General features: G+C 31.8%; 5 protein-coding genes across 8 annotated transcripts; 2 read left to right on the forward strand and 3 right to left on the reverse strand.

Annotated features, from left to right (window-relative positions):
• Positions 1 to 716: 716 nt before the first annotated feature.
• On the reverse strand, positions 717 to 2,503 carry LOC108555313 (retinol dehydrogenase 12). Its single transcript, XM_017910890.1, has 6 exons — positions 2,263 to 2,503; positions 1,813 to 1,920; positions 1,542 to 1,715; positions 1,248 to 1,455; positions 970 to 1,168; positions 717 to 911 (listed from the first exon to the last, which is right to left on the reverse strand). Exons 1-6 carry the CDS (start codon positions 2,435 to 2,437, stop codon positions 717 to 719), a joined length of 1,059 nt encoding a protein of 352 aa, XP_017766379.1. The 5' UTR covers positions 2,438 to 2,503.
• A 993-nt stretch (positions 2,504 to 3,496) lies between these two features.
• Kr-h2 (transmembrane protein 33-containing Krueppel homolog 2) lies at positions 3,497 to 5,254 on the forward strand. Its single transcript, XM_017910891.1, has 6 exons — positions 3,497 to 3,692; positions 4,121 to 4,288; positions 4,354 to 4,535; positions 4,653 to 4,720; positions 4,834 to 4,967; positions 5,041 to 5,254. The coding sequence occupies exons 2-6, from the start codon at positions 4,122 to 4,124 to the stop codon at positions 5,252 to 5,254; spliced, it is 765 nt and encodes a 254-aa protein (XP_017766380.1). The 5' UTR covers positions 3,497 to 3,692; position 4,121.
• A 1,013-nt stretch (positions 5,255 to 6,267) lies between these two features.
• RpS3 (ribosomal protein S3) lies at positions 6,268 to 7,613 on the reverse strand. Its single transcript, XM_017910875.1, has 4 exons — positions 7,501 to 7,613; positions 6,795 to 7,117; positions 6,543 to 6,730; positions 6,268 to 6,473 (listed from the first exon to the last, which is right to left on the reverse strand). Exons 1-4 carry the CDS (start codon positions 7,531 to 7,533, stop codon positions 6,289 to 6,291), a joined length of 729 nt encoding a protein of 242 aa, XP_017766364.1. The 5' UTR covers positions 7,534 to 7,613; the 3' UTR covers positions 6,268 to 6,288.
• Positions 7,614 to 8,291: 678 nt separating this feature from the next.
• Positions 8,292 to 10,771, forward strand: LOC108555362 (cathepsin O). 2 transcript variants are annotated; one of them, XM_017910986.1, is made up of 8 exons: positions 8,399 to 8,543; positions 8,906 to 8,939; positions 9,016 to 9,154; positions 9,224 to 9,459; positions 9,522 to 9,670; positions 9,752 to 9,802; positions 10,234 to 10,502; positions 10,581 to 10,771. In XM_017910986.1, the coding sequence occupies exons 1-8, from the start codon at positions 8,473 to 8,475 to the stop codon at positions 10,616 to 10,618; spliced, it is 987 nt and encodes a 328-aa protein (XP_017766475.1). In that variant the 5' UTR covers positions 8,399 to 8,472; the 3' UTR covers positions 10,619 to 10,771. The 2 variants fall into 2 exon arrangements, with proteins under 2 accessions (XP_017766474.1, XP_017766475.1); XM_017910985.1 differs by lacking the exon at positions 8,906 to 8,939 and having other exon boundaries at positions 8,292 to 8,543; positions 10,581 to 10,753.
• Positions 10,772 to 10,816: 45 nt separating this feature from the next.
• Positions 10,817 to 15,058, reverse strand: vermilion (Tryptophan 2,3-dioxygenase vermilion). Of its 3 annotated transcripts, none has more exons than XM_017910982.1 (7): positions 14,903 to 15,058; positions 14,312 to 14,466; positions 13,885 to 14,090; positions 11,725 to 12,084; positions 11,404 to 11,653; positions 11,230 to 11,323; positions 10,817 to 11,163 (listed from the first exon to the last, which is right to left on the reverse strand). In XM_017910982.1, the coding sequence occupies exons 2-7, from the start codon at positions 14,424 to 14,426 to the stop codon at positions 10,992 to 10,994; spliced, it is 1,197 nt and encodes a 398-aa protein (XP_017766471.1). In that variant the 5' UTR covers positions 14,427 to 14,466; positions 14,903 to 15,058; the 3' UTR covers positions 10,817 to 10,991. The 3 variants fall into 3 exon arrangements, with proteins under 3 accessions (XP_017766471.1, XP_017766472.1, XP_017766470.1); XM_017910983.1 differs by lacking the exon at positions 14,903 to 15,058 and adding an exon at positions 14,741 to 14,894 and having other exon boundaries at positions 14,312 to 14,461; XM_017910981.1 differs by lacking the exon at positions 14,903 to 15,058 and adding an exon at positions 14,741 to 14,894.
• Positions 15,059 to 22,734: the final 7,676 nt, after the last annotated feature.

Here is a 22,734-nt window from a genome sequence, read left to right on the forward strand (position 1 = left end):
TATTATAAAAGGGTTATTTAGATTCTTCTAAAATTATGCTGTTTTAACAAACATAAAGCTTTAGATTGTCGTTATTTAATATTTTGTTGTTAATAACATAAGTTTTAAGTAATATAAAACATACATAAAAATTTATAATAAAATTATACTGATAAAAACATATCAGTTTGTGTATAGATAAAAGATAACTGTAAAATGCTGGACTTTTAATTTGATCAACAAGAACTTAACAAAAAGTATTTTATAAAAGATTGTTATAATAAATGACAAACAATTTTGTTTTGGTTTAAAGTATTACAATTTTCTATTACAAAACTATTCCAAATTGCGCTTGTACTTTATCCAATTGTTTCATGTGTTCATTTTATATCTAACGTATACATAATGTACAATACAACATATTAGTAATTGAATATATGAATGAATATTGTTATGGAAAGTATGCTCCACATTTTTTTTAATTGGCACGATTTTTAAATACTTCTGCCATATAAGTCTGTTGTAAAATTTTCGAAAGTTCGCTGAATAATGTTCTATATAAATAAATAAATTAGAACTATATGTACAATTATTTAAAAGATTATTCCTTTCCATAAAATATGATTATATTGTAATACTACTAAACAAATCTATGATCGTGGTTTTATTATTTACTTCATACTATATAATTCATTTAAGTACAGAACAAGTGAGGTGAATAATTACAATTACCTTCATTATACATATTGGAAAAAATCATTTAGTTGCACTTGTTGAAGAGATATGTCAAATAATGTTTTTTGAATAGATGAATTTAAAGCATCTGGATTAACTTGGCCTGGACGACAATTATTAATGTATAAACCACCACAATTTTCAATTGCTTTATTTACAGCAGTATATACAATTGAAATAGCTCCTTGTTTGGGAGTCTGAAAAAGATATTGCATTATTTTAGTTTTTTAATTATATTTTTCTTAATATATTTACCTTAAAAAGATGTTGAAAAAGTAATTTATATTTCCAAATATAAGAATGTATGAAAAGTTCTGTAAAAACTACTCCAGGATGTACAGAATAAACTTGTATATAATACTGCTTCTTTTTTAAAAGATCCTGTAGTCGTTTTGTAAATATTTCTTGCGCCAATTTACTTTGTGCATATGCACGTTTAGTTAAAAACTTATTTCTGTTTAAAAAATGATATTTGTATCATTAAAAATACGAATTATAAATGAAGATAATATAAAATATAATAATGACATTACTTCTCATTAATGTCATTGAAATTAATTTTTCCCAGAAGTTGTACACAAGAAGTAATATTAATAATTCTACTAGACTGTTCAGGAAGTCCACCAGCTTTTAATAGAGGCAACAGTAATGATGTTAATAAAAAATGTGATAAATAATTTACAGCCCATTGTTGTTCAAAACCATCTACTGTTTCTTGATAAGGACCAAACATAACACCAGCTGCAAATAATATTAATTGAGTGAAATAATATTGATTTTAATTCAACAACTTTTTACACATTGCTATTTATATTTATTTATATTACCATTATTAATTAAAACATGAATCTGTTTATAATCCTTTTTTATTTCTGTAGCAAATTGTTTTACAGATTCCAGAGAAGCATTATCAAGTTTATAAACCTTTGCCTGTCCACTATTAATGCCAGATTCTCTGATTTGAAGAATGGCCTTTTCACCTGCAGAAGGTGTTCTACAAGCTGAAAAAATATTTTTAAATTTATATAAAGTCCTGAAAAAGTAAATTAGAATTTAATTTCATAGAATTTAATGAATTTTTAAATTTCTTGAACCTACCAATTATTACTTCCATGTTAAGTTCTAACAGCATCTTTACCACTTCAACCCCAATTCCTCTGGATCCTCCTGTTACAATTGCAATTCTTCCTGGTTGAGGTAAACAGTCTTGGAACAAAAAATAAAGAAAAAAAGATGTATATGTATGTATGTATGTATGTATGCATGCATATATGTATGTATGTGTGTATGTATGTAATGTATGTATATGTGTGTGCGTGTGTATGCATGCATGTATAACTATATTAAAAAAATATATTATTTTAATAATTAAAAAAAAACTTTATTAATTTTTTGCTAAATTGATAATTTATTTGTTAATTAACGATATTAAATAAAGTTATTGACTTTCAGAAACAAATTTCTGCATTTCAAATTGCAAAAGAAAGAAAAAAGAATCAAAACTTTTAAACAAAATATGTTATAAATATATCAAACATATTCACTTACCATTTTCATTGTACTTTGTACTTATCCAAGCATATATAATTTCCTTAGCCGCTAGTAAGGTATATTTTACTTCATATAAAAATTGTTCAATGACGATAGGACATGGCATTTGCCTTAAATTACGATACATAAAGCAACTCGCAATTATAGCGCAGATTGAACCGATGAACAGCATTCTTCTGAACTTACTTTTTCCACTTTTAAAAGATTTCAAATTTTTATAATTCTCAAGACAAATTAATTTTCGTATTAAAGTATTACAAATAAAGAACTGTGTTAAATAAAAACGTTAATTCGCTTTTCACCATTTATTACTGAGCTACTTTTATATATGTGTACTTGAATAGTATACGTGTACCGTTATTTTGTGATGCTTGAAATATTATTTCTACATTTTTATCCTTATATAGATATATATCATATGTACAAGTATTATATTAAGAACGTATATTACTTTTAATAAAGTTATATATCGTATAACATGGTTATTTCTTAAAAGCTATTATTCTTGATTTTATATTAATAATAAAAAAAGGAAATTTTATTTAATATCATTTCTCATATTAATATAATTAAAGCATTAGTGCCTAAACTACGTAATATTTTAACTATGGCTTTAAAGTAATTGTATAGTATAATACTTCAGATTTTTTTATTTCCTTTGTGTAGGAAAAATATTTTCCTTTATTTTTCCTTTGTGTAGGAAAATATTTTTTTACAACAAATTAGTAATGACTCTCAGTATGACTCGCAGTCATTTTCTTGTATCTGTTTTTAACAATCGTATTAATATCAAAGCGATAAACAATAAAAAAGTACTTCATAAAAAAATTATATATAATTTAACTGTAATTACGTAACTCTTATAAATATGCTTGAATACACAATAAATTTTTTACTGAGAAAAATTTATCGAAAATACACGTCTATAAATTGGAAGAATCGTTATTCTTGTATTATCAAAAATAAACACAAAAATGTTTCGTTACAAGTAAAAAGTGATTGACCAAAGATTACTTAAGTACTAAAAAATCTAAAAATATACACAGATAAATATTTGTGTTGTAGATAATATACGTAATGATTGCATCGATGAAAAATTGTTATTTTTAATACGTGAAAAATATTAAAATAAAAACATCGTTTAAACGATATATCCTTCGCCTTTAAAAACAATTGTTTTATAATTCAATAAAATACCGATAGAGTACGACACGCAATGATCCATCCACACCATCTACCAGAGAAATTAGAAATCTTAAACTCGAAACTTGGTGTAATTATTGAGATACCTGAGGAAATTATATGTAGGTAGTGAATTTACGCAGATACTCTACGTTAGTATATTCGTTACAATTAAGATTCGTGGGTGTTTGTAGAAATTGAGATTTTTATTACATAAACAAACGTTTAAACCATCATCGTACAAAGTAAGTATCACCTAAGTGATTGTAATAGATAAATAATTCATTCATTCAATCCAATTTGTAAATAGGTTTTATATACATAATAAAAAATTAGGTTAAATGTTTCAAAAACATAAATTTTTATGTATATGTTATAAATGGAACGTTTAAATATTTATCACGACATTAAATTCCTTCGTATTCATAATAAAAAAAATAAATAAATAAATTTTAAACATATTTAGGACATCATATATTTAATACCTTATCAAAATTAACTGCTTTCACTTTAGAAAATAGAACGCGATTTACATTTCTGCCATATTTTTAAAAGATAATCTTTGAGTAACTATTTCACATGTGTTGTCAAAATAAGAAAAGTATTTTAAAAAAATTTGATGAAAATTTGTAAAACTAAAAATATAACATTTGAATTTTATTTGAATGTACAGGATGGCAGATACTACAAATTCAACATCAAGCAATAATTCAGTACACATGGAAAAAGGCTGGTTTGCTTTAAGGCAACACATCATTGATAATAAGATTAAAGTTGGATTATGGTTTACAAGACTTTTTACTATTATATTTACTATTGGTTATATCATTCCCATATTTGGGTACGTTGTTTCAAATTGTTTTATTATATAAATTAAAAAATTAAACTCTATATTTTCTATTTTAGCAATTCTTATAATATCTATTATAAGGTATTAATGAGTAATGCAGCAACAAGTGCGTTACGTCTTCATCAAAGAGTACCACATGCTCAACTTAGTAGACAATTTTTAGAGCATTTATTTGTTGAGGATTCCTGTCATTATTTATTTTATTCATTAATATTCATCTATGCAGCTCCTGTTACATGTATCCTTTTTATATGACAATAGATGATAGATAACAAATACTGCAATAAAATACTTTTTGATATAGGCAGATTTATAGAATGTAATGTAAAATTATTTTTCCTGAATTATGAATTAGTGGTGTTAACACCCGTATTTTTGTTTGCATTGATACATTTTGCAAGTGATTCTCTTACATTACTTGATGTAAGTAAAAAAATTCCATTTTATAATGCTGAATCATGACATGCTATCATAGCACAATAATGTAAAGTCATCATTATGGCAACTAACATTTATTTTGATGTTTTCTAATTAAGTGTTTAGCACAAAATAGCTGCTGGGCAGCACGTCTTTTAATATCTTTGGTGGAATTTCAAGCACAAAATATTTTACGAGTTTGTGCATTTGCTGAGATAATTATTCTGCCATTCACATTACTTCTTGTATTTACGTATGTACAAATGTGTATTAATTTTCTAAAATCAGATATTATAGAAATAATTTATAAAGTTATCTTTTTACAGAGGTCGCGCTGGCTTATTGACACCATTTATTTACTTCCAATTTTTGAAATTTCGTCTTGCATCACAAAGAAATCCATACACTCGTAATGTTTTCTATGAAATCAGAAATGGGTTAAGTTCAGTCTCTAGGAAACCAATGGTGCCAATTATAGTACGACAAATAATTGAAGGTCTATTGTCACTTACACAACAAATGGCCCCTGTTCGTCAGTAACTTCTTATTTTAAACAAATGTATTAAATTATCAAAACAAATTTCCTAGGATTCTAGGATCCATGTAATAATAATTTCATATAATTGAATGCAAAATGAGTGCAAATGTAAAAAAAATAACGAAGTTATGATCTGTTATTTAAAATGAATATAAAAAACAATCAAATAATGTTTTGAAATTGCAATTAATGTTTGTGCTCATTTCTGTGTTGTAAACAATAAGAACATTTTTGAAACTGTTTCATACTATTTATTAATAAACTAGATTTAGATTTTATTTACTAAACACCAAAATATGCATATGAATAACTTATACAGTTGAACTTTTAATATTTTATGACACATAATATCGATTTGCAATAAGTTTTTAACTATGCAAATGAACATAGATTGAACAGAATGAGTGCATGTTTCAATATGCTTATTATAATGCCTTTAAATTTTATTCTAATATTTCGAATTTCTCAGCATTTTAATTTCTGTATCTTTTCTATTCATTTATTAGACAGTTTTATATCTGTAAGTAAATTAGTATATTCAATGAAAAATGTGGAAATATTGATTAATGTGTATTGTAACTCATATTATTAGAGGTATTTTCGTATTTTTTAAAACGTGTTTAATTGCAGTATACTTATGCACGACCATTTTTTTTGGGGGGGGGGGAGGGTAACAGTAAAAGTAACATTAAGTAATTTTTTTGTTAGTTGATATAGATATGGGTTATTCTATGAACTTTATGGTAAAACAGTATTTAGTTAACTATTGTCTTAGTCCTGGTTATTCTTAAAAAATATTTTTAAATAATTCCATTATAAATGAATGTTATTTACAAATTATGCTAAATACTGAATTAAGTTTAAATCCAATTGTGAAATTTTCATAAATAAATATATAGAAACCAACATTTTTTGTTATGTTGATTATGAAACAGAATATTCTTTCTGTATTTGTATTTTTCTTGTTTTTGTTATCAGATTTAATAATAAAAAATACAATATTTATTTTAAAAGTTTATTTCCATTTATGTATAAATTACACTGGAAGTGGTATTGTTTGCGGCAAATCCTTAGATACTTTCACTTCAGATGTTGGTTGTAAAGGAAATACTTCATCTTTTGGTTCAGCAATGGAAACAGAATCTGGCAGAGGCTTTTTGGGACCTGTCTTACCTTCAGGATCATATGCGAGCATGATTTTTACTTTGATGCCAAGTACACCTAATACAAAATGATAATTTAAAGTAAAAATGATTTTCACTTTTGTTATTAATGTCTTACTAAATATACCTTGTCGAAGAAGCACATGACGAGTTGCAGTATTGACATATTCATTAGTAGGTTCTCCAGAGTGGATCATTAATCCATCAACAAATTTCATCGACTTTGCTCTTTGTCCACGTAACTTGCCACTGACAACTACCTCACAACCTTTTGCTCCAGACTCCATGATAAACCGAAGGACTCCATAACAAGCTCTAGAATGATGTAGCAATAATATAATTTACAAGATATTTATATAACATAAATCTTTTAACTAACCTCCGCACAGCGAGACCTCCAATTAATTTGAAACGTAAAGATTCTGCTTGAGCAATAGCACAAAGACCTCTTGTTGCAACTTTCTCGGCATATAATTCAATATTTTGTGTTTCTTTAAAATGAAATCGTTTTTGTACAACAGATGTCAATTCTCGGATTCTACGACCCTTTTCCCCAAGAACACTTTGTGTATGAGTAGCCAGTAAAATAATTTCTGTGCGGTGAGGAGTAACGCGTACTTCTACTCCTGAATATCCATCTTCTGAAAGTTCGCGAGTTAGAAACTCGTTTAATTCAGCTTTGAAAACTCCGTCTCCTACAAACTGAAAGAAAAGAATTACTAAATAAACTATTATATTCAGTATTACGATTCAAATAGGTTATAAACTAACCTAAAAGTAAAAGTTTGTTGACATAAATGCAATTCAATTAAATATAAAATATTACTTTAATTAATATATTTAATTTAATTTGATAAAACATAAATTATTTCAATATTCGTGTAAGATATTTGAGATGTTTGTAACATAAAGAATACAATCATGTAGGTCGAAGGTAAACAGCTGAGAGCATCCGTATCATCTATAATTTCCACATGTTATTTATACTTGTTTTTTGATGAAATATTTTTTATATATCTTTAATCATTATAATGGACATCATATTTTTACAAATCATTGGTTATAAATTATTAAAATTTACAAACCTTTCTCTTCTTCGAGATAGAACGATTGTCCATGTTTTATACTTGCAATAGAAAAGGAGTCGAAAATCCAAAAGACTCGACTGGAAGCGGAAATGATACACTTTGATGTGATGTCAAATTAGCATTTATATTTGCAAGATATTGTTTAGCAATACTGATTAAATCCAATATACTTTTCTGAAAAAGATTAACACTATTTTGCTTTATTAAGAGGAAAGAGAAATTGGAGAATTTAAAAATTAATGTATCACTAGATTTATAAGTCTATATAGAGGTTAGAAAAAGCACTAGATATTTGAAATTTGCATAATAAAAATATATATACACACATATGTGTGTGCGTGTGCATGCTCTGTATATATTATATAGTGAAATGCATAAATATATTTTTTGAAATAATTATTTTAAAGCAAACATATAATTCATTAAATGATAAGTCCAATGGATAACCTTTACCCCTAGTATATTATTTATTTTATATGTAAAAAAAACAGATATCATTTTGCTATTTTTGTTATAACTTTTTATACAAAAAAAGATAAAATAATAGTTTATGTTTAGAATTCAGGAATAATAAGAAGTTTTAATAAATATTATAAAACTATAAATATCATACTTACACATTTACTCTGCTTTATTTAGAGAATACAAAGGTATTAACCGCCATTATAAAACTAATTAGATTTACTTATTACGGTCCTGGTGCTATCAAAACACATATGCATGTATGATATACCTTTATATAAACGTTATATATGTATATTCTATTGAGTCATATTATGAAGATATACTTGTGTATGCGTTTGTAGCATTGCTGTGAAGTGTACTGTTCTTTAGAATTATGTCTTATCCTCGACATGGAATGGAAAACAGTAGCGTTTATAGTGTTGGTAGTGAGTTTATGCTTTTTGGCAATACGGATTAAAGTGTACCCTGATAATAGTAACGCAGATTCTAAGCTTTTCGAGAATTATGTTACACGCTTCAACAAATCTTACACAAACGATTCGTCAGAATACGAGGAAAGATTTAAACGATTTCAGGTAAGCCTTTAGATTAATAAGAAATACTGTTTATAAAATAAAAAGAAAGAAAAGGAGTATGTACATATACATATACATAAGCATACGATACATTTTAATTATTAAGTATTTCGATCTCGTTGACAGATGACAGTTTCGAAAATTACGCGCGTTTTTATATATCGTTATTTTCTGTTTTATTTTTATCTATTCTATTTCTCGAAAAATTTCAAAACCTCGACATCTATTTAAATAAAAATTGATCTTCTTTAGAACAATATTAAATATGTTCAAAATTGACAAGTTGTTATTAAACAAGCAAAATTTCGATATAATTCAAAACTACGTAGTATTCGTAGTAATAATAAATCGCTTATGCGTAGGAAAATAAAAACTAACAATAAGTGGCAAAGCGACGTAAGTGATAATGTAATAGATAATCGATTGGTATTTTATATCATTTTAAATAAAGAAACTTATGTTCGTATTACAGAAATCATTGCGACACATAGAAAAAATGAATAATTTGCGGTCATTACAAGAAAGTGCTTATTATGGACTCACTGAATATTCTGATATGTCGGAAGATGAATTTTTGGTACAAACTCTTTTACCTGATTTACCAGTAAGAGGTGAAAAAGAAAATCTTACCTGAGAAAAATAATTTCTAACAATTGATATATAAAGAAAAAATTTATTAGGTGAAAAACATATAAATGCATCGTATCACCGATGGCATCACTTACGTCAATATTCCAATCGAGTGAAAAGATCGGCTGGCATACCTCTAAAATTTGATTGGAGAGATAAAGGAGTAATTACTCCGGTACGAAGTCAAGGATCTTGTGGCGCCTGTTGGGCTTTCAGTACCGTTGAAGTTGCTGAATCAATGTTTGCAATAAAAAATGGCACTCTACATTCGTTCAGTGTACAAGAAGTAGGATATTTAACGTATCTTTTTTAATGTATTTTTCAAATTTAATAAGATTTCCTTCATAGATGATTGATTGCGCGAAAAACAGTAATTTTGGATGCGAAGGAGGAGATATATGTAGTTTGCTTTCATGGTTGTTAATAACGAAAATTCAAGTACTTCCAGAATCAGCTTATCCGCTTGTAGGAGAGACGGGTACGTGTAAACTCGGGAAGTAAGTATATCGAAACGATAAGATATATTCGAACGATATGAAACACAAACGATGATTAATATTAAAATATTGTTTTCACAGAACAATAGATAAGACAGCTGGTATAAAAATAAAAGATTTTACGTGTGACAGGTAAGGAAATTACATTATATACGATTATATAATATCAATAGCTTCAAATGAAGGATTATGTTTAAGTATCAGATATTCAAGCGGTAAAAGAATGACACGTAGCGTATTATTGTATCAATATGTGTTGTCTTGCGTGTAGTTTCTTATAAAAGACTTTCTTATGTAAGCTGACCGGTTCGTTTTATCCTTGCAAACGTGTGAGCAGTGATGTTATTGAATTTATGCAAGGAATAAAAATTGTATTTTCTCGACATTAATTTCATTGAATAAAATGTCATTTAAAAAATTAATTAAATTTTACTGAATCAAAATTTATATACAGATCTTTCTATTATTTGTTGGCTAATGTCTTGAAATATTACCATATATAACGAATAATATTTACTTGCGATGTTTGCTATTAAGAAGATTAAAAGTTTAGCGGACTTTAGTTTCGTAGATGCAGAGGATGAACTGTTGATAACATTGGCCACACATGGGCCAGTAGCGGCGGCAGTAAATGCTTTATCCTGGCAAAACTATTTAGGAGGTATAATACAATATCACTGTGATGGTTCCTTTGAGAATTTGAATCACGCAGTGCAAATTGTAGGATATGACAAATCAACTCCCATACCACATTATATTATAAAAAATTCATGGGGATCAAAATTTGGAGACAAAGGTTATATATACATAGGAATAGGCAATAATTTATGCGGTATGTAAGATAACTTATTATCTTATATTTACATATTACAAAATTATTACCTTTATATGAAATACTTTTTGTTAACAGGTATAGCGAATCAAGTTTCATCATTGGATATTTTTTGAGATTTTCCGATGTGATTAAAGATATTTAAAGAAATCATTTGTATTGATCCTAACATGTATATGGAATTTGTACTTAAATGTGTCATTAATCAAGGTACCTTGAGACACGACAATAATATTAATAACGATAACATCCGTTAGATTGTATTTTCAATACTTGTTATACAATTGACGCAATTTTTGCGTTAGTATTATATTATATAATTATCTATGCAGCCACGTTTATGTTTTTTATACATATTCTAATGCACGTTGAACGGCAAAACAAAATAAAGTTTTATGTTGTTGACTTTATATATATATGCATTTGATACTCCATTACCTATCCTAATACATATCCTAACATTTATGGCATCATCAAGTCATAATTTTCCTACGTATCATCCATTGTACATTCAGAATTGTTTTGATTGTCATCTGAATTCCATTCATTGCAAACAACGGATAATTTTGTCTTCATTTGTTTCGTCAATGGTGGAATCATATGGCGAGGTATCAAAAAAGTGGATAGATTGAATAAGTCCAGAAATACCTTGTACCTATCGCTAGAAGTAGAAAATACAAACCATTGGTAAGATGTGTCCTTTACATTATTTTTTATAATATCTTACCTTAAAGTGGATTTTAAATATTGATATCCTGAAGATCCTCCTGTTCCGAGTTGCTGGGTCCCGATCATCCTTTGAACCATCAAAACATGATTATCTAACGGACAAAGAAAGAAATATAAGTAGTTCATACGTTTCAAAATCACATGAATTAAGTAAATAAATGCTTATTCTTACACCTCCATTTTGTAATAAGAGAATCAATATCCATTAACGCGGTTAAAATTTGGTGGGGCTGACTGAATCTTGGTTCGTCGCGATACAATGTGATCATTACTGCACCTTGAAGAGCAGCGTACGCGAATTTTCTTTCTCCTCGAGATACAAGCGCATTATGGAGAGATTCGTTGAAAATCGTCTCGAATACTGCTTTCCGAGAACGTGTATTTGCCAAATGATAATTTCTGAGTTGCTCCTTTGTTTGTTTCTGCGAAAACAACAAGTTGGATTAACGCTTTTCCAACCCATAGTTACTTGTATTTGAAAGCAAGCGATTACTCGAGCAAATTGTTCCTGTTCAACGAGCAGCTTCTCGACAGATCTTTTGTATTTCCCCCAGAAATCAAAATCGTGAGCTTCCAGACCTGGCGTCCTTGCTAACCATTTTTGAACAAGATAACTGAGACTAGGTTCCTCTTCTGAACATTTTATCGCTTCGATAGCTTTTGGATCTCTTCCAAATACTCTGGTGTAACTTTGATTGTACTTGACCCTGTGCTCCTGTTTCACGCCTAGCTTATTCTCCAACAGACGAAACTGTAATGATTGAAAACCTGAGGCTGGACACAGATAGTCTCTAAATGCCATAAAATCCAACGGTGTCATGGTTTCCAATATCGTTACCTGGTCTACTAACAGCTGGAATATACAAATACCATAATTTAAATCATTTAATTTCGCAATAAAGAAATATGATTACTTTTAACATTAATATCTTTTAATATCGAACATGTGTAATTCTTTAAACTCTATTATTACCTTTGTATACAGGGCCACAATCGATTTTACCGAGTCTACGTCTAAGCAGTCGTATCCGCATTTATATGGTTGCCTCGTTTACGCTTATACCACATGAACAAGAAACAATCACTAATCTATATCTATCTACTATTTATTGATAAAATTAAAATACATATACATGTAAAAAATAAAATAAAATAAAAAATTGATAATTCTGTTTATTATTATAGAAAAAATGTTTGTTTCGTTATGGTTTCTGATAGAAGCTATGATTTTTTAATAACTTCCATAAAAGAACACGATTGTATCTTGTATTAAATCCTACTTACTTAGCCCTGCTATATGATTTTACTTGCAATAGAGCAAGAAAAGAAAACGTGACGACCACACCTGCATTCTGTGGTATGGAAAGAGCGCCAATGAGCTTCTTACCTAACTCATCTATGCGTGTCAGTGCAGGGTGTCGCATATCATCTAGCGGTATTAACTTACTTAGATCCCACTATTATTTCTGCAGTTCCCACAATCTTTCTTATTCCGGTATGAAAGAGAAGGAGAAAAGTGACAGTAATGAAAAAGAGTCGCATTGCTAAGAACCTTGACCCGTTTGATAACCTTTCAGGTATAACTATAATAATATACAGAAACAATTTTGACTATGCATTGATCGTGAAAGGTATACGATATGTTTCAAAATCCGATACATTTGTAAAAAAGAACAAAAGATTCAATTTACAGAACAAAAAAAAGCGTATATTGCACAAATCAAATCAACGTTTCGCGTGTTTTTGTTTCTGGCTTTTATTCGGTATCGATAAAGGTTGCCGATATTTGATAAATCCAAAATTTAAAAGTCACGTAAAAATGGAATTTTCAAAGACTCGAATCCTTTTTGTACTAACTTTTATTAGCGACAGATAAAGTAGATCGTATGTCAGTCTTGAAGGGTGACGTTAGAAATGTGATTAGAGCCACCATAGTGGAGCGGCGAGGCAATGCAGCACCCTTGTCATAAATTTCACTGCTCTAATTGGCTTGCGATTAAGGGTCGTTCACATTCTTTCCATCACTGTCATTGTCAACATATGGCCACTGGCCTTCTTTCCCTAGATATGTTTCAAAATCCGATACATTTGTAAAAAAGAACAAAAGATTCAATTTACAGAACAAAAAAAAGCGTATATTGCACAAATCAAATCAACGTTTCGCGTGTTTTTGTTTCTGGCTTTTATTCGGTATCGATAAAGGTTGCCGATATTTGATAAATCCAAAATTTAAAAGTCACGTAAAAATGGAATTTTCAAAGACTCGAATCCTTTTTGTACTAACTTTTATTAGCGACAGATAAAGTAGATCGTATGTCAGTCTTGAAGGGTGACGTTAGAAATGTGATTAGAGCCACCATAGTGGAGCGGCGAGGCAATGCAGCACCCTTGTCATAAATTTCACTGCTCTAATTGGCTTGCGATTAAGGGTCGTTCACATTCTTTCCATCACTGTCATTGTCAACATATGGCCACTGGCCTTCTATCCCTACAGTATAGGATTACCCGGTGTTGCGTTCATGTTGCGCGGAAACCTATTTATCGTTATTTTCTTCACTCATTAAACAATCCTTTGCAGCATAATGTTTAACCGGTCTCATCGTAAGAACCATGAGATGTGATCGTCTCAAGGAGTATCTCTGGTCTGGCTTACTTTTAAAATGAGGACGATGCGATTTAATCTCTTCAAAATTTCCAAGGTCCTTGATTCGTTAAGAACTTGGGAGATCCGATTTTTCTGAACGGAAGTGTGATTGTTGGCGGTGCCGTTCAAGGAATCGTAGCCACTTGGTTCGGAGTTGAAAAGTACTCTGACCGAGTCCAATTCGTAGATAATCTGTTTGAACCAAAGTTCGTATGCTGTGGACCAACAGTGAAAAACATAGTTTCTTTAGCAAGCATTTGATACAGTTTAAGCACTTTATAATACTTAAAACAATTTCCAACAACATAACTAATATGTCAATATCGTGTTAGCAGTGGAAACAGTAAGTACAGTTCGAAACGAACGGATAAAGTTCAACCATTATTATGCAATATGATGTTATGACTGAGCATGTTGTAACGATTCAAATTTTTACCCTGATGAGTGACGATAAAAAGATGTTCATCGTGCACTTCCTTGTTGTACTCGGTGCTTAGCAATCTTTGTGCGGTTAAGATTTTGTCCAATCGAAGGTATTCGCTATAAAGCATACCGGGTCCTTCTGTTAACTGATCATTTTCTTGAACTTCTCTACAAATAAATTATACAATTTTATTGGTCTGTTGTTAAATTTAAATTCATTACATTGTTCATTATCTTAACTGCTTTTATTATTGTCAATTCAAAATGTAACGGTTATTTGGTATAACGCGAAGTTTTGGCTGTTAAATATCTTTAAATCGAGAAAATAGGAGTCTTAGGACAAATTAAAAATTTCTTCATTTAATTATAATATTTTACTATGAAATCGAGTATTACGTATATATATATATACACATGAAAATATTTTTAAAAAGTTACTTACGCAATACCGTCCGATAAGGGACAAGCCATCTTTTTTGACACTTGTAATTTTCTTGACACCAATCACGAATTACAAATTGTACTTTTAGTTTTATACGTGACAGTGTGTCGTTTTACTATGACAGTTACCAGTTGAACAATAAATAAATTTTACGATAAATACCTTTCACTTTAACTAAACTCTTTTCCAAAATGACACTTAGTTAAATTTCAACGAGCATCACTCAGTGGAACGAATAATACAAAGGGATACATGTTGTCAGTGAGGTGGTTGAATCGCGACTAAAAACTGAATGACTACCGACTGGCGAAACTTATCCCTCTTATATTTCCAAGACTGAGAGTACATGAATGAACGATTGATGATTGAGGCTTCTTTATATATTTTCCTATCCAGAAAGCAATCTATTAATAATTTAGTATCTGTGTAAATTTTTATGACACAACTTTCCTTAATCGCCGATTAGAATTAGAATCTCCAAACATTATTCAATCATACAAGGTTAGAACCAATAGGTTATATCCATCGATAATTCGATCCGCACGTTAGGACTGCTCTTACTTTCTCAATTCCAATTCTTATTTTCTGAATTAATTATTAGAGTAACAAACAGAAGTAAAGAATTTTATTTTTTATAAGTGAATTGTTCATTACAGGTAATTAAAATTAATTAGGATTATAAATGATTTAGTAAATTATGGAATTTATTTCAATGTAACTTTTTAATGATCGATAATTAAAAATTTGACTGTACCACTGATACAAAAATTGCAAGTTCTGTTTACCTTTCTTTGAATATTAGTTCGATGTGTTACTGACAGATGTCGCGAGAGGGATAGTTTTGAATTACTGTAGTTGAGAGATTACGATAAGAGATGTCGTAAGTAGTATAATTGAGCAATGGACTTAGCGATAGTTTCTTAAAGAATGAATTTTTTCATATTCTTTTATTATTAATGAGATTAATAAAATTATTTAATATGATACAATATCATAAGAGAAGATATTTCTTAAGATTATTGAAATATTTGTAAATTATGTTATTGATAATTTTCTAAAACATATGGTTTTATCTTTTGTCTATTAAAACGTGCAACAATGAACAGTCAGAATATTGTATCGTATTTGCATTGACGAAGACTAACGAAACATTGCGTAACATTGACCCTGTTGTTGTTTACTAGATTATTTTGTGTCACGAATCAGTAACGCCCTCGAAATTATGTACGATTATACCTGTTGTCGATATGTAATCCAGTGCCGTAGCAAGAATAACGCAACAGGTGTTCTCATTGGCCTATCGTTTCCGATATGTTTTTCCACGTAAAATTGATTTTGTAATCTATCACGAAATTTCCATTAACGAACTTTTTAATTGCTATTACAATGGTTGTTTGCATGCATAAATCATCGTTGTTTGTTTTTCTTTAAACCACTGCTCTTTATTCTGCTTTTACGAGACTCTTAATTATTAATATTAATTAGATACTTGCCCTTATTTATTCACTTTTTTTTTTATTTTGTTATAATAGAATGAATAAGGTGAAGGAAGATTTTATACTGCTTATAGTGGATCGAGAACGATCAGTTACAGCACTGATTTACGAATGTGTATCCGCCTGTGTGAAAATTAGTGAACTAGTATTGCCAATATAAGGCTTTAAGTTTGATTAAAGTGAGCTTCAACTAATGTAATCGTTATATTTAGTTTGTATTAATATGACTATGTTTATTTCATGTGATAAACTGTTGGTAAATTCTTCTTATTGAGCTAGATAATTTCTAGAATATTGCGATGCCTAGCAGAATCAATTGGTAGAGATAATTTACGATTCTTGTCAGTGCTAGTTATCTCGATATATTCGAAGTATTTGTAATACAGCAGAGCTGATAGAACAGTTTCCGACTTACACGTAATGTAAGTAGGTACATATTTCTTTTTCAAAGGAACAGAACGAATACGTTTTAAATTTCAAATCATTGTAACAGTATTGTTACATTGCTGATTTATAAGTTTGTTCAAATATCGGCGAATACGTGGTATTATCGTTTAATTCCCTTTTGTATCAAAACAAGTCATCTTTATGGAAAAAGAAAAGAAAAAATATAAAAGGCTATTGATGGAACGTTGGTAACAATGAAATATATAATAGGGACAGTTGGCAACATTGTCAAGTAGAAGTGAAAGATCGCCGGTATATGTAAAGGACAGCGTCGGAAAAACGAGGAAGATAAGCAATTGTTTGTGTAGTGCTTGTGCAAAAATTTTTCTTTGCTATGATTGTACTGAAATTAAAGAAAACATTGAATTGATTTCTAGTAAAAGCGTTCTAGAGTTATTTATGCGGTTAATTTTAACGTGTTGTGTCACATGATGCGATATTAATGTAAATCACGTTTAGATCGTGAACCGGTGTTTCGTAACAAATAGGAGTAACATCAAGTAGGAAGATATATAAAATTATACTTTTCCCTCTAATGAAAAGAAAAACAATAAAGATTTCTTCCTTCATGGTACGGTACACCGAATGCTCAGATGGCTCTATTTATCACAAATTCTTATAGAATGGATTTATAGAACTATCAATCTTTCGAAAAGTATGCTTGTAAACAATATCGATTTTCGTTTTTTTGTTACTTCACACGCTTTTGATTCGTAGCTGTGATAAATACGAAAGAAATTTTCGTGGTTATAGAATACAAAAGGGAGAATGACAGGAAATGATTGGAAATTAAAACGAAACACAGACTGATTTTCTTCGTCTATTGCAGTGATTCTCAATCTATGGTATGCGTACCATCAGTAGTACGTTGAATATTCTCAGGTAATCGCAAGCTAAACCAAATTCTATCACATTTGAAAATTATATGTAGTCCGTTATATTTCAATATGTATATACTGAGTACAAAATGGTATGTGATTTGATCACTTGTTAGTTGAATAGTACATGAAATAAAAGTTGAAAGCCACTGGTCTATTGAACGCATATACAAAGCAGAAACCAACAGAGTGTACTGAACTGCCGTTATTGCTGCGGTTAACTGATTTTTGTTCTACACTGTAGATATAACAATATAACATACGGAAGGGATGGCAGGGTGAGACGAGGAAAGTGGACCTCGTCGTACTCGTATCAGAGTTTCTTATATGTATTATGTTACGTTATAGAAATCGGACGAAGGCTTAACAGATTATAGATACCTGAATTTCGTTATTTGCATATTGTAGTATCGTATTAAGGATATATGAGTATTACTTTGTGCAAGAATGTTAAAAATGTATCAATATGTTACCGATGTTTAAAGATTTTATCATTTTTACAGGAAGAAGAAATGTAGGACGTCTTTTTATACTTGCATGATATTACCCCAACGTCTTCCATAGTACTAATGGTGGCACATGCTGTTGAGCTAAAGCTCGATGTCTGCGAGGTTAACCTGACAAAGAAAGAGAACTGGTTATCGGACAAAGTTGGAAGCTCTGCGCTTTTTCTGACCGATAATACAGAATGCATTATCTTGAGATTAAGTTTAAATATCTGCTTGTTTATAACTTTTCTTGTTCTTTGTTAGACTGATTCTATTCACACGATTCTTACGTTGAACGATAAAGGTTTTATTCTTTCGGACAGGTAACCGCTAGTTACTTTTATTTTTTTTTTTTTTTTTTTCATTCAATATCTGTTTTTCGTTCGGTAACCAATATCATTTTAGCCCTTTGCGGACGAGTGTCGGATATATCCGCCCAACTCTCGTGCTGCGGCTGGCGTACGTCTGTCGTCGTAAACGATAAGATACACATGGGTATACTAGCCTAAGAAGTCAAGTTGCCTCTCAATGAAATTAGAGACTTTTGAACGATGAAGTCTTATCTTCAATATAATGTAAACTTAGGATGCAAGACCATGGTAGGGTGAATATTTTCTTTACTGCGCCCTCCTATACATGTCGTCCACAGCGACGCTCGCCCGTCGAGCGGCTCCGTCCGCAAAGGGTTAATTGTAGCCATGCTATCGTTTCTTACTTGGTGGATAGACGATTCTCTATATCAGACAGGTCTGTGGAAACGAGTGTTTATCAATCAGTTTCTCCACTTTGAGTCGTCAATACTTTTTCTTCCTATGAATAATGCCCCCGTGAGTGACTCATTCTTCATGTATACACCAGGGAGAGCAAACTTCATTTTACATGTATCAAGCTTCCTCCATCTCTTTCACAGTCTCCTTATCCAATGGTGCCATCAGGTGCGTTTTCCCCATTGCTGGGAAACACACATGAGACAATGGTAGCTGAAAATAATTCTAAGCGAAGTAGTTTCTTAAATTTATTTCAACCTCGGCATATAGCAAACAAAAGAACGAATTTTATCACGGTGAATTCGACTACTCGTATCATCAAATGGAAAAGAAATACGCTTATTGTACGTTTACATGGCACTTGGTTTGCGTACTTCTATCGATGCTACTTCCGTAGACAAAGGCGTGCGTCCATCGGGGCGGCCGATTAAGTCGCGCGAAAGGAGGTTAATGCGATTCGCCTTTCTGCGCGTATGTACGCGCAGGAGCATTATGTGATACCAGCAGGAAGTTCTTGAGCATCCTATGTACCTTTTACGGCGCCTAATAAAGTCGGCTAACTGCACATTTTTGTCCGTGATGGGCCAACTGCGAGCGACTCGTTTCCGGACGTGTACTTCTACACTTATAACTACCAGCAGGCTCGAACTAATTTTACAAGTTTTTAGTTTTCTGAAGAGAAAAAACGAGCAAGCTCGTAATTTGTAGACAAGCCTACGTGAACTCGGAGACGAAAAACTCTGTGTGAAATAAAAAGCGAAGGAAACATAGTTACAAAGATATTTAAAAGAATGTAAACATTCGATCCGTCTCCCTTCATAGGATTTGAGAGTTTGCTAAATACCTTGACGCCATAGATGTACTGAATAATATCGTGGGGTATTAATTTCTTATAGAGACAGGTTATCTTGCTGGAACAAGAGGTCTTAGAAGTCAGTGAGATTGACTTTGACAAAGTCCGTTCCCTTTACAAATAACAAATCGTATCCGGAAACTTGGCGCAATGTTGACTACTATATAGCTGTTTATGATATAAAGCTATCACACTGACAGATAATTGATAATTCCACAATCTCTTGACATTGAAGAGGAATTATTCGAAAAGTTTACAGTTAATGCTATTATATTTATTATTATATCTATATTATTATACCTCATAAATCTAATTTTCTCGTTTTATTTATTTTTTTTTTTCTAACGTTATAATACTTTCATTTTTCAATTTTATAGAAATTAATACTTTTCCCTAGGAAAGATTTTGTTGAAGAGATGGCATAATGAAGACAGACGTTTGCGTATTTGAAGGGATTTTTAATTCAGATGAAATGACTTGTTGGTAGTGATTACACTCTTGCGGATATTAGTTGCGTTACGAACGCGACGAATTCCGTGGTAAGTTATCCTCTTACCACTGGAACTAGTATGATTCCGGGAGTTGGAATACGTTCCTCATAATGTTTTCCCAGGTTCTGGTGAATATGGATGCGTATTCGAACGTGAAGATTTGGTTAGAAAGGTGCAAGAGTATATTTCCCGGCTACGAGGAATACTATGTTCTAGATCTGTAGAAATTAGATGATTGGATTCGTCTCAAAATGTCCTAATCAACATTCGTTCGAAAAAGGTATATCACACATTTTATTTTATTCTTACGTTCATTCGAAACTGGTAGTATTTTTAAATATATAACCATGTAATTGTACAATGGAATTCAACTCAAATAAATTTGTATTGATATTTTTCTCTTTTCAAATTCTTTGCTCTGCTTTTCCTTAATATGAAAATCCAAAAAGTTATCTTTCAATTAACGACGCATTATTCGTCGCCTGGCGTGCTGCAACGCTTCAGCGGAGTACTCATTTTGTGAGACAGTGCATTGTGCGTATCGTTCGCCGGACATGGAGTTTCCCGGAAAGGTAGATAACTCGTTGCACGATTAACATTCTTTTTAATATTTTCCACTCATAAATATATGCCTCTCTTCCTTTCTGTGTCTCTGGTTAGTGGCATTATCGGAGACACCCAGCCGCGCTAGCGATATTTGACCACGGGTACACAGCAAGGAGCAACGATAGCGAAGGATAGAGTTTCTGTTCTCCGCTACCATCGTTATCGCCATCGACGACGCGACGTCCTTTCGTCCGCGTACCTGTGATCATTACGAAACGAGAACGAGATGTCCTATTTGCACTGGACACGTTTACACAGTGGAGCTGCAAATTGCAAGCGTTTAATCAGAATCTGCTATACTCCGTACCGTTTCGTAACCGTGAAAATTGTGACCGGTATCCGTATTCTCGATTATTACGACGAACGTTTAATTTTCATTCGCTTAATAGCCAAACTGTACAAGAAAAATCGGTTTCGAGTTTCTCGCTCTCGTCGAATTCTTGGTAGCCGTGGTGGGTGCGGAAGTCGAAATGAGGAGTATTTATCGTAATTGGTAACCGAGAAAATTCACGGTCTACCTTGGCCAAGTCGAAACGGTGTTAACAACAGCCTGGTCGAATCCACGTAATCTCCGCGTAATTATTGACATTGAACTCGATGCTGCAACAGATTCAAGTCTTACTTGTTTTCCTTCTTTGTTCCCTCATCGAGTCTCTTTCTTACCATATCGCACGTTTGATTGCAATTTCCAGTAATTAATACTTTGCATCCTTTGACGGTTTCCTGCTTAACGCTATCCAACATGTTTCCTCCGATCTGATGCATGCGAATATTCTCTTTCTCGTCGCTGCCTCCAAAAATAGACGCGAGTCAGCGCGATCTCTCCGCGAATCTGGACCCATGTTTCGTTTAGAAGGCTATCGTACTCGACGAAGAGACTGATTTCAGAGAACCATAGGAACAGGCTCGTGGTTTCGCGAGAATCGATCGAGCTTCACGAATCTAATTATTAATGCGCGATTGCAACTGTTAGATTATGTGTTTTGCAATATCACCGATTTGCCTAAGCGACCGTGTGCATTGTTTTCCTAGATGGATATTGTATGGAAAACAGCGCGAACATGGGAAATCCACGAGCTGCGTGAGAACTCGGTTAATTAGCGACCAATTGGCTCCTTTACCGTGTCCTTTGGCAAACCAGACGTACCATGTTTTCGCCGATCTTCTTTCCCTTGAACCTCTGCGTATTTATTAGGTAACGCACGAAGACGATATAACGACGGAAACAGGTCTTTCACTTTTTCTTCCCAGCGGATTCTCTTCTCTGCGTGCATTCATGCAACTGTTTCTTTATTTTCTGACGTAGTCGCCGCATCACCCGATACCAGGTCGGTATAATGCAACGCATATGCAGCCAGCATTCTCGATTTCCACGAAATAAGACGCGGAGGCCGAGCTCCGGTCGGACAGGTTCTCGCTTTTTGGCTCGTTTTTTAAATACCACGTGCTTCGTATTTTTAGATTCGGTCACGGGGCTTAAAAAATACAGCCGGATAGGATTTTCGACTCGGTTACGTGGAAATTCGCTATTCACCCGCGTATCTGCTAATAGGATTACCACCCGTGGCTGATAAAGGGTAGAAAAAAGAAGGACCTCTTCCCAGCCGAGGTGACCTCGCTGGTTTCGGGAGAAAACGAAGAAGATCAGGCGTCTTCAGTTTCTTGGTCGCGTAGCGTTAAAAGCTCCTCCGAGACGCGGGGATATTTACAAACCGGTGGACTCGTCTTCGAGCCATTTATTTCTCTTCACGCTGCGAGAACATTAACGCGGGTATACGATTGCTCTTTTTTCCCTCTCCTGCGATGTCTACCTTTCTTGAAGTTACACCTCTACCTGCCTGAGCCGAGCTGCGGCAAGAACACTCGTATTCCCGTCGAGTCTATTTCATCTCTGTTCCAGCAACCTTTAATTCGTCCCGATTAAATACGTGCTTGTTGTACTCCTTTCGTTGGATTATACCATGGAAA

Source organism: Eufriesea mexicana, unplaced genomic scaffold, assembly GCF_001483705.2.
Source record: "Eufriesea mexicana isolate 0111107269 unplaced genomic scaffold, ASM148370v2 scaffold107, whole genome shotgun sequence".
NCBI classification, from domain to species: Eukaryota; Metazoa; Arthropoda; class Insecta; order Hymenoptera; family Apidae; genus Eufriesea; species Eufriesea mexicana.

Coding starts and splice junctions, on each gene's coding strand:
- RpS3 (XM_017910875.1), bottom strand. CDS start 7,533: ATGGACAATCGTTCTATCTCGAAGAAGAGAAAG. Junction 7,118..7,500: donor CTATCTCGAAGAAGAGAAAG/GTTTGTAAATTT, acceptor CTTTTCTTTCAG/TTTGTAGGAGACGGAGTTTT. Junction 6,474..6,542: donor TCATGTGCTTCTTCGACAAG/GTATATTTAGTA, acceptor ATTTTGTATTAG/GTGTACTTGGCATCAAAGTA.
- LOC108555362 (XM_017910985.1), top strand. CDS start 8,358: ATGGAATGGAAAACAGTAGCGTTTATAGTGTTGGTAGTGAGTTTATGC. Junction 9,155..9,223: donor ACCTGATTTACCAGTAAGAG/GTGAAAAAGAAA, acceptor AAAATTTATTAG/GTGAAAAACATATAAATGCA. Junction 9,460..9,521: donor ATTCGTTCAGTGTACAAGAA/GTAGGATATTTA, acceptor TTTCCTTCATAG/ATGATTGATTGCGCGAAAAA.
- vermilion (XM_017910981.1), bottom strand. CDS start 14,769: ATGGCTTGTCCCTTATCGGACGGTATTGC. Junction 14,467..14,740: donor CCCTTATCGGACGGTATTGC/GTAAGTAACTTT, acceptor ATTTATTTGTAG/AGAAGTTCAAGAAAATGATC. Junction 12,085..13,884: donor GCATCGTCCTCATTTTAAAA/GTAAGCCAGACC, acceptor TGTATATTCCAG/CTGTTAGTAGACCAGGTAAC.
- Kr-h2 (XM_017910891.1), top strand. CDS start 4,122: ATGGCAGATACTACAAATTCAACATCAAGCAATAATTCAGTACACATG. Junction 4,289..4,353: donor TATATCATTCCCATATTTGG/GTACGTTGTTTC, acceptor TTTCTATTTTAG/CAATTCTTATAATATCTATT. Junction 4,536..4,652: donor CTATGCAGCTCCTGTTACAT/GTATCCTTTTTA, acceptor ATTATGAATTAG/TGGTGTTAACACCCGTATTT.
- LOC108555313 (XM_017910890.1), bottom strand. CDS start 2,437: ATGCTGTTCATCGGTTCAATCTGCGCTATAATTGCGAGTTGCTTTATG. Junction 1,456..1,541: donor TCATGTTTTAATTAATAATG/GTAATATAAATA, acceptor TATTATTTGCAG/CTGGTGTTATGTTTGGTCCT. Junction 912..969: donor TTTTTCAACATCTTTTTAAG/GTAAATATATTA, acceptor TATCTTTTTCAG/ACTCCCAAACAAGGAGCTAT.